Below are 18,365 nucleotides of genomic sequence, written 5' to 3'. Positions count from 1 at the left end.
AGCACTGTCCAAATGCTTCTTGAACTCTGGCAGGCTCGGTGCTGTTACTAATGCCCTGGGGAGCCTGTTCCAGTGCCCAACCACCTCTTGGTGCAGAACCTTTCCCTATTACCCAGCCTGGCCCTCCCCTGTCCCAGCTCCATGCCGTTCCCTCGGGTCCTGTCGCTGTCCCCAGAGAGCAGAGCTCAGCGCCTGCCCCTCCGCTCCCCTCGTGAGGAAGCTGTAGGCTGCCATGCGGCCTCCCCTCAGCCTCCTCTTGTCTTCTCTAGCCTCTTGGTAAAGTCTGCAAGGTGCTGGAATCAGTGTTATGAGCTGCTTAAGGAAGTTGTAGAAAGAGAAGTGCTGCTCTTCACACTTGTGTATAGGACAGTTAACCATGCCAGGAAGGTCAAACTCCACTTCTCTGCAGTACTCCTTCTGTACAATGAGGAGATCTCTGCCCCAGGAGCAAGATAAAACTGAAATATTCCAAACACATCTATATGACCCTTCCTTACATGGCTGAGCCCCAAGATTTATTCTTAAAAGGGAAATTTTTATCACATTTCTAATACCGTTGAATAAATGACTAAGCAGCCAAGAAAGGGTTTTCTTTTTTTTTTTCGTATGTTTTTTGACATAAGATTTGAACATTTCTTTTGTAGTAGAGTAAATGACAGTTTATGCAAAGTTCAGACCTCAGGCGTCAGTCTTCAGAAAATGAAAATAAGTAAGGATATCTTATCACATCTGTAATCCAAACAGTCCTTAGTTTTTACTATCATAAAGCAAATACTGAACTCTCTTGCTTTGTTCTATTAGTCTCTACTACTACATTTATATATATTTTATATATATATATATATATATTAATGCCTATTTCAAGAGAAAGAACATCATACTCACAATTCTAGCTGGGTTTTCATAATTGATCCCTAACTTAGTCAGTGCTTTCACGATAGACAGGATAGACTGCACTGCGTTACTGTAAATGACAGGTCTGAACTCCATGCGTTCCTGGTATGTGAAACCATCTTTATGGATGATCCTGGTGCAAAAATAGAAAAAAAAATAAAATAAAATTGTTTGGGATGCATTAAAAAGACAAATAATAAAAGTTGAACCAGATATTTTTGTGCTCTGCATGAAAAAGAACTGAATCTCTCTGTCCCTTGGAAAAGCATCTGTCTATACTTGATCTGCCTGTTCTGGTGGAATGGGATAGCAGCAGTTTCTGTGACAATAAAAAGCTACTTTTTTTTTTTTTTTCCCAGTCTGGCTGAATACGTACTTTTCTTTTCACCTGTGAGTCAACATTAGGTAATGTTGCATGGGTCCAAAACAGGTCCCCAGCCCATTCCTGTGGTTACAGGGCAAGATGCATAGCTGGACTTATGCCTCAAATATTGTATCATTACAGTCTATAATATTAGAACTGGGATCTCACATTGCTTGTTTAGTAACTATCATTTTTAACCTGAGTCTTATCTAGAATGGAAAACAATAATGTAATTATATTTCTACACTGTGAGGTACTTTCTCAACAGAAAATGCAGTCTTTAATATTTCTTTGTACATCGATTAAAACTTCTAATTCATGAAAGATGTTATTATTTTCTGTAGACTTTGGGGAGATAACTATTACTCAAGAAGATTTTGCTCCTATTCCAAAGGTCAAAGAGTCTTAACAGTCAAATTCAATTAATCTGATTCTGAGAGAGGGACTGTAATTTCATAATCTTCCCTAACTGAAGTGTGGCATAGGGTTAAAGTTCTCTGAGATCAGTGTGCAGATTGGACCATGGCTCCGAGAGAGATCTTTTTCCACTAGTTGTGAAAAGAATGAAAACTTCATCTATTTTGGTGTAGCGTACTCTCAATGAGCAGACAGCAAGCTGCTTTGGCTACTTCTAGAACCAAGACTGTTCTTCCTCACTTCAGTTGTTCAGAGGTGAAGGCCAGGTTATTAAATAACTAATTCCTACACCAACCCCCCAACCTTGCTAGAGATACAGTCTTAACAGAGCTATACAAGCCAAAATGGGTGATATGAAAGAATCTGACAGTCTAGCCCAGAATGAGTACAGGTGTGTGTCTTGGGGACACTTTCCCTGCAAGGGGAGAAGTCAGTCCTGTCAGAAAATAGTTCACTTGCACACACACAAGCTAGATCATAAATGAATGCTCAAGAATCGTAACATGTCAAGAATCACAACATATGGATAGCACAGAATTCAAAAGTTCTGTACTTGCATCTGTAGCATTGTAAGAGAAAAGAGTTCTCTTAAGTGTTTTCACAACCACTTTTTGAACAGGCAAATCTATAAACTCTATTTCAATACTTTTTTTTTTTTAAATGTTGATTTCAGCACTAATCTACAAGATTCAAAGGAATCCTACTAAAATTGTAAGAAAAATAAAGAGGAGCTGTGTTATGCAGGCTGGCATACTGGTGGACATTTTTCTACCAGCACCTGAGGTATCCGTGCATCCCTATGTCAAAATGGTGATTTAAATGAAATAGGAAGACTTATTGAGAGGGGAGATATATTTACTCCGATCACCTAGAACATATTGCACAGGATGGCATCCAAGTGGGTTTTGAATATCTCCAGAGAAGGAGAGTCCACAGCCTCTCTGGGCAACTTGTTCCAGTGCTCGGTCACCCTCACTGTACAGAAGAGTCCTCTTATATTCAGCCAGAACTTCTTATATAGCAAACCATGACAAGATGTGATGTACTTGAATAGAAGGACAGTGTGGTTACCCCATGAAGAACATGAGCTTTGTTTGACTACTTTGAGTGTCTTACAGCAGTGTCCAAAACAGGGTATGTGGAGAGGATAAGCTTTTTGCCTGTGGCTGGAAAATCGGGGTTAAGAGTAAAGATAAAGCCTTAATGTAGTCCCTAGATGACTATTGTATATGTTGTTTTCATGTTTTCCCTTTGAAGAACAAAGAGAGGAAGAACGTATAAGATCCTGAAATAAAACTAGATTCTGTAATTACAGAACAAAATTTGTTTTTGCTCAAGGCTTTTTTGTGCCACTCCCTAACCCCCTTTTTTTAAAAAATATATATTTATGTCTTCTGGCAGAAGAGATGCTAGCCAGCCTGTTAAATCAGTAGTGAATTTTGCTACATTTATTAAACATTGGTCATTCTTAAGAGCGGATTGTAAAACAGGCTAACATCTTGTGTGGTTAGAAGGAGCTTTCTATCAAATGGAAAATTTAGTTCTCTAACACTCCTTGGAAAAGAAAAAAAACCAACAAAATAAACAAACAAACAAATCCAACCTGTAAATAAGTGGAGGATGCTAAAGCTGTGAGTTGTTTTACCAGTCATAATACCTAGAATATGTTTTTATTGGAGGAAAAAGTTCAGGCAGGAGGCTTTGATTTAGTCTCTACTGGCTTGATGAATTACCAAATATTTTGTTTCTTGCTTTTTATTTCCCGAACTTCTACAATTCTGAGTGTTATAAAGTAGATTTATACTTCTAATTCAAGGCATAGCAGAGAAATACTCAGCTTGGATTAAACAAATTAGCTCACACATTGGAATTGAGATAGTCAGAAGCACAGAGCTCCAGATTTATTTATTTTTTTTTAGTTGTCCCTCTTAAACATCCTAGCTTTTTTAGGCCTTGCACCATATCTATATTTGGAGCATCACAAGACATTGTGCAAAGCTAAGTGGAAGGATTCAACTTTGATTGAAATCTTCAGTCTGGAAAGAATGAGGTTTATGAATTAGAAAATTATAGTAATAGGAGTAAAATAACCCTGATTTTAGTGTGAATTTGTATTTTTATCAGTCTTCTCTGGAAAATGTTACACTTCACTGAAAAAAATATAGATATTTCTTTTTTACTGTCTAATTTCCCTTTTTAGAAAAAAAAAAAACTGGTTATGACATAAAGTTGACATTTTGTATGAAAAGTGATAATTTTCTTCAACATTTTCCGGGGAAAACAATTCACATTTGTGCTCAGGTTGACAGTTCATGTATACACGTGGCTTTAAAGATAACTCAGCTTTGCCACTTCCTGCTCCCTCCTTGAAGTTGTTTAGGGTTATCAGCCTTCTTATAGTGTTTAATTCAGAGGAACATATCTAATCTGCTCATACTTGGTGAAGCTTTCAGCAAAATACATTTCAATCGTTTACTGCATAGTGGATATCTCCTGATTGAAACTCAAAAGAGAAATAAAGTTATCCACCACTGAACTGGAACAAAACAAACAATCAAACCAAAAAATAGAGAAATATTTGATGGATAGTACTGAATCTGTCTTGTTAGAAAATGAGCTGCTTATGTAGTAGAAAATTACTTTTGTGATATGACATTTTTTACTTCACTCTTTGAAATACATAGGTGAAGGTATAAAATATTTAGGAGAACTTATATTAGAAATAATATTACTGATTTAGTAAAACACTTTTTTTTTTTTTTTTTTTTTAAACCAAGATACTAGTGCTTACAAAGTGGGATCATATTTTAAAGTTTTGCAGTTCCTGTTTTATTTTATTTTTATTTATTTTATTTTCCCAGGACCAAGAATGACCTACAGAACCCAGTTTGAAGGAAGGAAAAAAAAAAAAGTCTTGACACTACAGTTACATAATGTGAATACTTTAATATTTTCACTTGCAATACAGTGAAATTGAATGACAATGATGTGGACAAAATTAAAATTGAACAAAGGGAGATGAGGGTGTTATTAGTTAACATTGGTTCAAAAGAGATTCAGGAGAAAACTGACATGAATTAACTGGGGACTATTTACCATACTGATACCATCTCTGTTTCTCTGGTTCAGGATGGTCCCTGAATAACAGATCACCAGATATTGGCAGGGTATTTGGTGAAAGTATTACAGTGTGTTTGCATGTGTGATCTGATAATTTTCTGGAAACATCCTCCAGTAGCTACTTCAGGATATGAGATACTAGGCTAGGTGGATGTGCTATGGTCTGTTATCTTATATGGTCTCACCACAGTACCGCAACTCCCACTGAAGCCAAAGAGGAAGCTTCAGTAAAGGGTCGGACAGGTGCATGATTTGATTAGACAATACAGCTGTGTGTCTTAGTCACTTTGTATTTTTGTTTATGTGCCTGAATGAGGACTTGATTTTAATGATGTTTCTTTGCATTTTATTCAAATAACATAAATATTGCAATAAGATGTTAGATAGCTTATGCTACAAATACCATATTCAACAACTGATATGAATATTCATGTACTTACTTCATTTGCTTTACAATAGTGCTCTTTCCTGACTCTCCAGCACCTGCAGAGGGGGAATGTTCAGAAGATATGATTGATACATCAATAAGTAGCAAATATTAAAAATAACTCTTTAGAACAGAATTTGGTATTTATGAAGAGACATACAGATGGTTCAGATCCCCATTTCACTAACTGTAAACCTCCCTAGTGTCCATTCAGACTTAAAAAGAATGAAATCTTGGTGAAAATATAAATTCTAAAAGAGGGAAGGGAATTTGAAAAGAGAGGAAAGTGCAGTCAACTAAGAAAAATACAGCTTCTAATTATCAAAGAGATATTGGTCATATTTTGATTTCATCTAGTGTCTATGCTGACTTTGTAAGCCAGACCACCTAGCATATTTAAACAAGTGGAAAAGCAGAATGTCTATGTGGTTTAGCTCATGAAGCAGAGGCAGCACATGAGCAAATGTCTTGATACCGGTATATTGCCACTTCCTCTGCCCCATGGTCTTCCGCTGGAAGTGGGAAATCTGCAGAGCCTTGCAGCAGATACAGCTAGGGAATGAATTTCCAATAAATTCCCATTGCTGTCAGGGAGATATAGGCATTTGGTTGTACAGGCAATTTGCAGAACTAGGTCTTAGTTTAGGTCAGTTTAGTCAGATTAATTTGGCCTTCTTATCACATGCAAAGTGAATAATCACAACACAAGACTTTCCATTGCAAATCAGTATGAGTTTAACCATTTTAACTTCTATCAGTGAGACTGGTGAGGAGCAGGGCTTGGCCACACCTGCCAAACACGAGCTAGATTTTAAAAGAACCTGCAAAGAAGATTTAACTTCTGTGTATTAATCCATGGGACAAGACTCATCTCTGCTCTGATTTTTGCAGATTATCATTTACCTTACTGAATACTTTTGGCAAAAGAGGAAACCTGAGGCATAGCTATTCTAACTGATGGCCCCTCAGTGAATGGAACAGATTACAGACTTTCCAAACAGATTTTGTAAAGCTAATAACATTTAAATGACAGAGATTAATTTACTCAATTGAATCACAACAGACAGCAAACCATATGCAAAACATTTTCTGAAGCTCACAATGTGAATGGCAGAAAGTGCGAGAGGAAAACATCAAGCCCATGCAAAATGAGCTGATGCTGCCATCTGCCACAGTTTGGACAAAATGCAAATTTGCTTTAGATCACTTTTTATCCCCTCAGTTCCCCTCTGAAGAACTTGGTAAAGCCCTGCCAGGGAAGCAGCATTGCTAAACTTTTTTTGTAGGGAAGAGAGCAAACAGTTCTGGGAATTCCTGCATCCACCTCATGGAAAGATGCCAGGAAGCATAATACAGAAATGAACCTCTCTTCCAGATTTGGAAGATAATGTTAAAATAGAGTAGGAATCATAATTTATCTCTTATGGGTGTATTTCTCTACCTCTGCTCATCTCTAATTTATGACCCAGTAATGCCTTTATCTAAACAACAGATGACTCATAGACTTTGGCTCCTCTCTGGAGTATTGTGTTAATCATAGCAGCAGTTGTACTACAGGAAACAAGTCAGAAACAATTTACTTTGCACCTGCTTCCCTTCTTTCTTCCCCCTCCTGTGCAGCCTGCTTTTCTGGCCCGAGCCCTTAGGACAGGAGAGCAGGGCCACAGCTGCATTTCTAACCACCACAGAATCCTGCTCATGCAAATGGCAGCAAAAGAACCATGGAAGCCCTCGCAAGACTGAAGGGGGAGCTGAGGGCAGCTTCACTTTAGGAGGCAGTGAAGAGGGAAATTATAATCTAGCCCAAATTTTCTGCATAAAAGACTAGAGTTTAGGCCAAAGTCAGTCTTGTTCTAAAGCTTGGAAAGTTTAATTGGCTTTTAAACAATTCCCTGTCTCTGTGAAGATTTGTGTCTCTGCCTGACAGGGACCTCATAAAACATGCTATAGCCTGTATTTTGCATTTCACATTCTTATGATCTAGTTTTTATTCAAATTTACCTTTGATTTCCATATCTTTATTTGTACGCCAAGTTTCCTTGAGGTGGATAAAGGCATGGAAAATAAAGGCACGGAAATCTCTGTTAGTGCCTGGAATTCTGGGCCAGTTCCTGAGAGATGAAAATTATTTCACAGTGTACCAGGGCATGCTACATCCACCTTCAGCACTGTGCTGGACAAAGGGCAGTTCGGCAGACCGTAAACTGCCTCTCATCTTGGTTGGGGTATTTTCAAATCGACTTCCCAACATCCACGCCATTTCTGTTTCAGGACACATTGAGGCTTCAGAGAAGCCTCGAGAAGTGCAGTGAGCATGGCATAGCTGCAGGCAAAGATCTGCAAAGGAGCCACACCCAGAGACATCACTTGAATTGCCCCTCTGCTATGGGATGGCCCAGCCTCTACAGTACAGACTACAAAGGTCTATAGACAGAGCAGGAACAGAGAAAAAAACTGGAGGTGCCTTGAAAGTCAGTGAGAACTGATTGAATTCAAAGGAGAGCAGAACGCAAGACCTCAGCTGTAACTTGACTCCACTACTTTCCTAAGCAGAATTTCACAGAATCACAACATGGTTGAGATTGGAATAGACATTTGGAGTCCATCTTGTCCCTGGTCAAGCAAGGCCATGCAGAACTGGTTACCCAGGACCATATCCAAATGGCTTTTGAAGATCTCCAAGGAGGGAGACCACACAACCTCTCTGGGCAACCTGTGCCAGTGCTCTGTCACTTACACAGCACCGAAGTGCTTTCTGACGTTCAGGAGGAACCTCTTGTGTTCTAGTCTGTGCCCGTTGCCTCTTGTCCTGTCCCTGGGCACCACTGAAAAGAGTGTGGCTCTGTCCGCTTTGCACCCTCCCTTCAGGTATTTATCCACATTGATAAGATCCCCTGAGCCTCCTCTTCTCCATGCTGAACAGTCCCAGGTCCCTCAGCCTTTCCTTAGAGTAGGGGTGCTCCAGTCCCTTCACCATCGTGGTGGCCATATGTTGAACTCCTTTCAGTATGCTCAGATCTCTTCTGTACTGGAGGGCCTAGAACTGGACACAGTACTCCAGATGTGGTCGTATCAGTGCTAAGTAGAGCAGAAGCATCACCTCCCTCAACCTGCTGCCAATACTCTGCCTAATGCAGTCCAGGATATGGTTAGCTTTTGCAGCAAGGGCTCATTCCTGACTCATGTTCAACGTGGTGCCCACCAGGACCCCCAAGGTCCTTTTCTGCTTTCCACCTTGGTGACCCTCAACATATACTCGAGCCTGGAGTTGTTCCTCTCCCAGTGCAGGATTCTGCATTTCTTCTTCTTGAACCTCATGAGGCTCCTATCAGGCCATTTTTCCATCTGTCCAAGTCCCACTGGAAGGTAGCACAACCCAACGGTATATCAGCCACTCACCTCAGTTTTTGTGTCATAAAAAATATTGCTGAGGGTATACTCTGTGTCATTGTCCAGATCATTAATGAAGACATTAAGATTTGTTTGAATATTTGTGGATACAGGGGAGAGCACAAGTCCCGTTCACAATTAACATCTGTTGAGTCATAAAAGAAGTTGTTTGTTTGTTTGTTTGTTTAATATATTGCATTGCTTTGTGTATCAGAAAAAATAGCTATTATCTCTTTACAGTTATTATTTATGTGATAATAAAGGTTTAATTTAGGAAATTTTCCATAAGGACAGGTAAAAAAAAAAAAAAATACTGCTGCCTGAATATTTTGAAACTTGCCACAACTGACTCTCATGTAATACTTGAAAAAATAAAACAAAACCCTAAGCTCTGAGTGCCATCAACAAGGCTCATGCAGAGGTGTGAAACCTCTGGAAACATTGAAGTAGACTGGAAATCATATCTTTCCAGTCCTCTTACCAAACTGAACTTACTTTCTCCACAGGAGAGACAAACTAGAAAAAAAAACAAAACAAAACAGGTGCTTTATTAACCCTGTGCCCTCTTGAGAGAATAAGGTCCTTAAGTTTCTCCCCTGCTCCTCCAGAAACAAACAAACAAACAAACAAAAATAAAACAAACAAAACAAAACAAAAACCACACCACTGCCTTTCAGTCAGCGGGGTTATTCAGCTGTCTTTACTTTCAACGTCTTTGTTTTCAGTGAAGGTGTTAATAGCAATAATTTAAGCCTTGCCTCATAACTATGGCAATTGAACTGGATTTGACTCATTTAATGGATTTTAAATGTCTACACTGCAAACCTCTATGTTCAGACTCACTATCAGGTACCCGTTAGAGACAGTGGAGAAAAATATTTTCTTCTAAAACTAAAAAAAAACATATTGCTTCAATTTTGGTCATCCTGAAGTAGGTGCTTAAATTAAATTAGATATTCTGAAAATGAGTATTTCTCAGTGAGATGGGGGTGACCAGCTCTGATGTGGGTGAGTTGTAATCTGCCACTGGAAACTGCATACAATGAGGTCATCAATTAATAAAGTTAAAAGTTGTAATGATTATCTAAACTGAAGTTCTTATTTCTATGAAATGTCATTGTTCCTACAGTACTGTGAGCATCAGCTGTTCTGGTGGCGTTTCAAATGTGCATTGTACTTTACCTGTAGGCTGGCCTCCTACAAAGTACATACAAGATGTGGCTGTATTTATCACCTGATACAAAAGAAATAACATTTTCACGCTGGAGTTTGTTCCAGACTCATAAAAAGATATGAATTTTGGAAGTATAAATATTCAAGGACTAGATTTCTGGAGAAGGATGACCTTGACAGCACAGGAGCACCTAGCACAAAGGTCTGAACCTTCCTGGCTCTGGGGCAACTTCTGAAGAAAATGAGGAAGGGCCATTGTTTTCCTCCTCTCCTTGTGCATGTTCTATAAACTACAAATTATCAGCTCTGTACCAAGAAAGTGTTTGCCTAGGTCATGGAACTTAATGTAAAGAAATGTGGTAATGTGGTGTCTTTAGTTTCTGTATATAATTTAATTTTTGTAAAGTGACCTGTTGGAGGACACAGACAGACCAGACTAGATATTAAAAACTCCTCTCAGGAAATGGTCAGAATGCTTTTTGTTTGTTTGTTTGTTTGTTTGTTTTTTTCCCCTTCTTCACATTTTAAAGGTAACAGCAATAGTGATGACACTGAAAAACATATGAAATATATGTACAACCTTTTTCCAAATATATATATATATGCCAGTCTGCCTACTGCAAAATAAACAATGGTGATACCTGGACCATAACATAGAGGCAATGTGTGGTCAAAATGAACAGAAATCTAGGGCTAGGATAAGACTAGTCTTATCAGTTCGAATGGTGGTACCCTTAAATTATGAAGTGTAAGAACTGAATCATTTTCTGAGATCACCTTGGAGGTATAGAAATATCAGAATAATCTAAAATCTGAAATAAAATAAAATAATCCAGCCTTGAACCCAGATCTGGATAGTGGATTTATTTTGTCCTACCTGGCCATTTCACTGGTTGACCGTAGAAAGATCTATATGATGCCCCATATACACATTGCTTCAGCAGCTGTGATTCCAAATGTTGAACAAACACTTTCACTCTAGCTGTGTACTAAGTTCAAAACAGACTTTATTCACCTCTTTTTTTTTTTTAAAGAAGAAATAAATTAATTTTATTTTTTTTCCCTGTAACGTTTTTTGTTTGGTTCCTTGTGTTCTATATCATAAGTACCCTAGGAGAAAAGCTTTCCAAAACACCACCCACTGACATAGCTTGAATAAAAGCAGATAAAATAGAAATATATGCTATAGAGAAGAGTTCATCAAGTTTTGGTGATTGTCTTGTTTCATGAAAAGAGAGTTTGAATAGTTGATGAGGCTGAAATATGCTAAAGTTAAACTAAATAGAAATCTTTTTCATGTAGCTTGCAATTCATCTCAAAACATTTTACTAAAAGTATCTTAAGACTGAGATACTAATAGTGTCAGAAAAAGATTAATTTTATCCATTGGGAAACATTCTAAGTTAACGCTCTAAATACTAAATACATACATATTTTCTGGGAGGAGTGATTTATTTTGTGTCCTGGTGTATGGCAACCTGCAGTATGAGAGCTAGGACATGAAGGTTTGAAGATAAAAGTATATCATCAAACTGCTTATCTTATAAATTTCTCTTTATTCTCTAAATTCCTCTTAAAGGATTTCTTACATCTTCCTCATGGATCAGTTTTGGTCAGAGACAGAATTCTGGAAAGACGGACTCTGGTTCTAACTCAATTTGCCAGTTTATTTTCTTAAGAATATATAGAAATTATTGAAATTTTATGAAAGTTTAAATGAAAATATTATTGTCTTTTTCACCAACTTAAGGTTGTCTCAGCAGGATCAATAATTTCTATTAATGTAGCACAGAAAATCTTCATATTCTCTACTGATTTCTAAAACTTTGTAAATTGCAATCTGAATACTGATAGTACTTAAACTGTGTCAAACTGTTATTTTCCTGTAATCATTTGAGAAACCTGCATGCTGGTCTTTTTCCTGTATTTATTATTTATAATGGACAGATTCTCAGCAGGCATAAATAGATATTTTGCATAAGATACAAATAGAATTAATCTGATTTACTTTATGTGAGAGATCTAGCTCAGGCTGAATAAATCTCAGTTTAACAGCATTTGTAAACCTTGTGGTTACAATGAAAAAAAATTAGAAAAAAATGAATGATAAGAGGCTATTTTTCTATTCATTTGGTGTAACCAATGTAAACTCTCATAGTATAATAGTAGAAGAAAGGTATTAAGATACTAGCAGTGTTATTGTGCTCTTGGATATTTCTTGCAGGCTAAGCAGTAACATGGGGAAAAAAAAATAAAGCTGCATCAAGAAAAGTATCATCTTTCATTTGCTATTACACACACTGTGAATAAATTGTTCATAATGTGGATTAGAAGTAGTAGTCTGTGAGAATATTCATCTCTACTCATTTCACTACGTTCTGTTCTTCTATTTACAGTATCATTTTTATACATAAAAACAAAGAAAGAAAGAAACAAGCAAAAAACACTCACCACATAAGTTTTTATGTAAAAGAATGAAGTGCAACGGTTTGGAAAATAAGCAATTTCTATTTCAATATCTGGTGGCACCTGGGAATTTTCTACTTAACCAATTATCTAACTTAATCCTCCTGCAAATGAATGCATATAGAATCGTAAAAAAAATCTGTTCTACTTTCTGCATATGTAAACATCAGAACAGTTATTCTAACAGTAGGTTCTCATTTCTCAAACCTTTCTATGCTCAAGGATTTGTAAAATTTAAAATTGAATCCATTTAGTTACATAGTCATTTTCAGCTCATTCCACATGTCTTAATTGCTTGCTTCATGTGTGTCCACAACCAGAAAACACTTTATATATGTGCTGCAGGACTATTTTCTGTGAGTAAAATAGTAAAGGCAGGGAAATCCACTGTTCTGAAATGTAATTGTAGAGCAAAATAACACCTCATTGGAAAAATATTATCAACAATTTTTATTCTATTTACCCAACAGTAGTAGTTTGACTGTCCTGGCTTCCCTCTCTGCATCTTCCTGGAGTTTCTTTTCCAGCTCTCTGGATCTCCTGGCTGACTCCTTGCTCTCAGAACTGGCTCCACTGCCCATCTTGAGGTGGTCACAATCCTCTCTTTGTGCCAACTGATTTACTTCTATGTAGACTAGTTGTTTAATTCAGGACAACAGTCTGTGCTTTGAGGAAATCTAAGAATCCTGAACACCTCTGTGTTCAGCCTTCAAATCAAATAGTTCCTTCTCACATGTCATATGATCCGGAGATGCTACAGTCAAGGATTTACATAGGGACATGAAGTGTACTGTTATGATGTCAAAGAACTAAAATGATCTATTCAAAAGCAAAATCAAGGTCTAGATAGTTCTTTATCCATGGCCAGACAGTGTCCAGCCTCACACATTTTAAAGAAATATGAAGAATGTCTTGAAACAATAAAAACGGGAATAATTCAGCTAAAGGAAAAAAAAATGTGAATAAGTGCTTATGTTTTGAAGCCAAGAAAGGTTTATATGTCTTTGAAGCATTTCAATAATTTATTTTTCATCTTTCTCAGTGGTTATAACCCTAAATTTCAGTATTCTTTATTTAAAACTAACCTAATTTGGATTTGTATTGAAGACTTTTTTTTTTTGAATTATTAATTATCTTGCGGAATGTTTGATACATTTTCATATTATGGCAAGTTCATTTGTTTTCTTGTAATGATAATAAGTACTTCACTGCAGTTTGTAACAGCTTTGTTATACTTTTCTGTGGTAATTCCTTAATAACTGCCACGGTCCTTTTCCATTTCTTTATGATTTTACTATCAGTTTCAGCTGAAAGTACCACACTTTCTTTGTGTAAGACGGGAAAGAGGTCAGATTCTCCTTACTGATGTAATTATTTTGTCTTAGTTTCTTCACAATGCAATAGCAATATAGAAATATTTTATGTAATATAGTGGGCACATTACTTGGTATGTGCTGCCAGCAGTATACTGAGAAAATATATTTTGTAATCCACACCTGGTTGCAGTGGGTAAGAGTAGAATTACCATCAGGACTAAAAGATTGAAAATGGTCGTTTGCAATACTATTAATAATTGTAATGTTATACTTATTCACTTTGCACAGTATTTCAATTACACTAAATATAGAAACTTGTATAAAATTATAAAATTACTTATAAAATTACTGTATCAAATTACTATTTTACAATTATTGACTAGCAATGGTCAATAATGCTCTAACTTTCCAATGTGTAGGCTTTAGAAGGTTTAGCCCAGAAACAATGTTTAAGAGAGGTATAAGCTTACAGGTCAGTTTGAATGATGTTAGATGTATTTTCCAGCCAGAAGAAAAATGAGGAAGAGGACCTGAAGCAAAGTATTTCACGCATCCTTCCTATAGAATAGAAACTTTCCCACAGCAGGACCCCAGATTTAACAAGAAGGCAACTAGCACTGGGTCACAAAGGTGGGAGGGAGAGGAATAAAGATGAGAAGCATTGTTAATGAGTTGTGCTCCATATGAGCAGGAGAGTGCTGTCTTCTGAGAAAAGACAGGCCCTTTGCTGTCCCAGTCCCATTTACTAGTGAGTGTCATCTCGTAAAAAGACCACACATTGCAGTAAAGATCTGAAGATGTGCTTGTTTGTCTTATGCTTCTCAGTCAGTGGAGCAAGAAGACCTATTTTCAGTCTCCTTGCATTGCTTTGCCAGAAATGAATAACCAGTACTTACCAACAGCTGATTTTTTGCATATACATCTGCAAAGGAAGAAAATGCTCTATTTTGTTAAGCTTATATTCCTACTTTTTTTTACTCTTTAATATAGACCATAATAGCATCTTTATGCAGCTGTACTAACAACGTTTTTTTAAAAAATGAAAATAAACAGCTGCAGAAGTGCTCTATCTACACCAGGTGTCTGTTTACCAGAACCATAGGCAAGTACTATGCTCTTATGGATTTCAGTGGATTTGAAAAGTAATTGTTTGAGCATTTCTGAACATTGCCAGAATTAACAAATTAACTGCTACAGTCACAAAGCGTGGAGAAGAACATCACCTCCAGATTAAGAGCCCACTTCCCTACTGAGTTGTTCAAGGCATATACTGTTATATCTCTACTCATTTTGCATTAAATTTTTACAGTATCAAACTGGAATAGTACAATGGCAAACTAGCTCCTATTCATCTGCAGTGGAAAAAAATGAATGTAAATAAATAATGGAGAAAGCTTTATATCATTTTCCCTTGGAAAGCAATGGAAAATCAAGTGTTATTCCCATAACATAAATTTTCTACCCTTTTGTTGCTGTTATGACTTTATGACTGCATACAGGAATTAACTTTATATATTAGGTGATGCAAACATGCTGCAAACAGATTGTCAATAGAAATAAAGGTTAAAACAGTTACTTCATAAACATGCATTAACAATTGTTTCATAACTGCATAAAACATGCAATAAGAATTTCTTCATAAACACGCAATAGCATGCAATTAACATCGTACCCACCTGATTTGCTTGGTTCTGCCTTCTAACTCTCAACTAAATAGTTTACTGAAAAACACAACAATCTGTTCCTATTTCTCAGGGAAATCAAAACAGATTTAGGAGAATGAAGAGGATTCTGATCTGCTTTGGATATCATCATTGTCATCATTGTTATCACTACCTATATTCTGATTGAGGAACTTTCTGCTCATGATCAAGACAGAAGCAATAGACACTGACTTACAGAGTTCAGTTGAATCTAAAATATTTTGCAATAACTTTTCTTCACCTCTTCTAGTTGCAATAACAAAAATATTGCCTCCCTGTCTCTCTTCTATTGTGTAAACCAGGTATGGTTGAAATGGAACTCACTGAAAAAGAGTAAGTCTGGAAAGCGTTCCTTTGAAATACAATCACAATTTATGAAGAATATTATGTTACTGGAGTTATTTCTAGTGATGCACTCTAGGTGGTGCTGATATATAAAGTGTACATTACAAGCATTTTGTAGCTACTATGAGAAACTATGAGACACTCTTGAAAAGAGCTTTCAGATGATCAGTTCATGGATTTGGAATTCTGGATTGTAATTCCAAATTTTGATTTTGTAACTTATATTAAAGGTGTACTGGTTTGGGATTTTTGTTTGGCATTTATATAGATTATACTCTTTAAAAACCCTTCCAATGAATTTAGGTGTTATTTTTTGTTTGTTTGTTTGTTATTTTTTGTTTTAATTTATTTTCAGTTTCTTAAAATAAACAAATAAACAACAAAACAATGAAAAAACAACCAACCTATAATCTTCCTATCTTTCTTCCAGTCAAAGAAAGAGGAATAGCTTAGGAAATTTGCAATTTCCTTTTTTTTTTTTTTTCCCTTTTTTTTTTTTATTTCTATGTCTTTGCATTCAGAAACTGACCAGCTAAGGAACGTAAAGGTGCACAAGTCCATGGGACCTGATGAGATACATCTGCTGTCCTGAGGGACCTAGTGGGTGTTGTTGCTAAGCCACTGTCCATCATATTTGGGAAGTTGTGACAGTCTGGTGAAGTTCCCACTGACTGGAAGAGGGGAAACAGAACCCCATTTTCAAGAAGGGAAAAAAGGAAGACCAGGGAACTACAGGCCAGTCAATCTCACCTCTACGCCTAGGAAGATCATAGAGCAAACCTTCCTGGAAACTATGTTAAAACACATGAAAAATAAGGGGGCAATTGGTGACAGCCAGCATAGCTTCACTAAAGGCAGATTGTGCCTGACAAATCTGGTGGCCTTCTACAATGGGATTGCAGCATTGGTGGAGAGGCAAAGAGCAACTGATGTGATCTACCTGGACTTGTGTAAAGTATTTGACACTGTCCCCCATGATATCCTTGTCTCTAAATTGGAGAGACATGGTTCTGATGGATGGACCACTCAGTGGGTAAGGAATTGCCTGCATGGTCACATTCAAAAAGTCAACGGCTCAATGTCCAGGTGATCAGTAACGAGTGGTGCTCCTCATGGGTCAGTATTAGGACTAACACTGCTTAACATCTTTGTTGGTGACATGGGCAATGGGACCAAGTGCATCCTCAGCAATTTTGCCGATGACACCAAGTTGTGTGGTGTGGTCAACATACTGGAGGGAAGGGATGCCATCCGGAGACAGGCCTGAGAGGGGGGCCTGTGCAAACCTCATGAAGTTCAACAAGGCCAAGTGCAAAGTCCTCCATCTGGGTCGGGGCAATCCCAAACACAAACACAGGCTGGGCAGAAAATGGATTGAGAGCAGCCCTGATGAGAAGGACCTGAGGGTGTTCGTTGATGAAAAGCTCAGCATGAGCCAGCAATGTGCACTTGCAGCCCAGAAAGCCAGCCATATCCTGGGCTGCATCAAAAGCAGCATGGCCAGAAGGGCAAGGCAGGTGGTTTTCCCCCTCTGCTCTGGTCTTGTGAGACCCCACCTGGAGTACTGTGTTCCCTACTGTGCTCTGCCCCTCGGCCCCCCCCCCCCCCCCCCCCCCCAGCATTAGAAGGACATGTATGTATTAGAAGAATACAGAGGAGGGCCATGAAGATGATCAGAGGGCTGGAGCACCTCTCCTATGAAGACGGGCTGAGGGAGTTGGGGTTGTTCAATATGAAGAAGAGAAGGCTCCACAGAGACCTTATAGTACCTAAGAAGGGCCTACAGAAAAGCTGGGGAGGGACTCTTTTTCAGGAATGTAGTGATAGGACAAGGGTGAATGGCTTTAAACTGAAAGAGAGGGGATTTAGATTACATGTAAGGAAGAAATTCTTTACTCTGAGAATTCTGTTGATTCATTGGAACAGGTTGCCCAGAGAAGCCCCATCCCTGGAAGTCTTCATGGGGCTTTGAGCAACCTGATCTGGTGGGACGTGCCCTTCCAACCCAAACCATTCTATGATTCTATGATTTTAAGTATGTTCTTATTTTTGACATTTCACTGTAACTAATGTTTTCCCTTTCACCTGATAACATTTGGAGGAGTGACATGGATGGAAAAAGAGGAAGTTTTATTAAGAATAGAATTCTCTAAATATAGAAACTTCCAATACATTTCCTCCAGTATACTCTTAAATAAAGGAAGCCTGAAAAATCTTCAATACAATGCCTGTTACAATCACAGGAAGCCTTTCAGCTCTTTCAGTTGTTCTATTACTCTATTGCACATTGACCATTTCGGTAGGGAAGAAAGTTTCCCTTACACCCAAAATGCTGGCAAGTCAATCTGGACTTTCATAACTACTCTTGTGCTGTACTTCATGAGAAACCCTGCTGATAGATATTGCAGATATAACAGAGGAAGTACAGAGTCTCTTTATATGCTCCCAGTCAGCACTGCTATTAGTTTAGACCCATGGCAAGCTGCATTAACGTGACACAAAGCTAGATGTTTTGAAAACTGTTTTGAAATCTGTTAAGAATCAAAGTTCATTACCTTTGGCACTTGGCCATGGTCATGTAGCTTAAGTGTTTATGGATCTGAGGTACTTTCTCCAGGTAGGACTGTGTTTCACTATGTGATGTTTACAGTTTGGATTGTCGTCTTCACTGTGCAGCGTAGACACACCCATATTGCTTGACTGCAACCAGACATCCCAGGGTATTTTTTCATCTCTCAGACTTGCAAGAA

The 18,365-nt window shown here is 37.7% G+C and overlaps 1 protein-coding gene across 1 annotated transcript in view; it reads right to left on the bottom strand.

Moving 5' to 3' along the window:
• GNAT3 (G protein subunit alpha transducin 3) overlaps window positions 1-14,836 on the bottom strand; it is a 33,407-nt gene extending 18,571 nt beyond the window's left edge. The window contains exons 1-3 of the mRNA XM_013180405.3: window positions 12,715-14,836; window positions 5,236-5,278; window positions 886-1,027 (exon numbers count right to left, since the gene is read on the bottom strand). Of these exons, the coding sequence (XP_013035859.1) occupies window positions 886-1,027; window positions 5,236-5,278; window positions 12,715-12,832 (303 nt within the window). The 5' untranslated portion in view covers window positions 12,833-14,836. The remainder of the gene's footprint in view (window positions 1-885; window positions 1,028-5,235; window positions 5,279-12,714) is intronic.
• Window positions 14,837-18,365: the final 3,529 nt, after the last annotated feature.

The sequence above is a fragment of the Anser cygnoides genome, chromosome 1 (assembly GCF_040182565.1).
Source record: "Anser cygnoides isolate HZ-2024a breed goose chromosome 1, Taihu_goose_T2T_genome, whole genome shotgun sequence".
NCBI lineage: Eukaryota > Metazoa > Chordata > Aves > Anseriformes > Anatidae > Anser > Anser cygnoides.
Note: the sequence above shows the minus strand (reverse complement) of the source record. Positions and strands in the feature narration are given on the sequence as shown.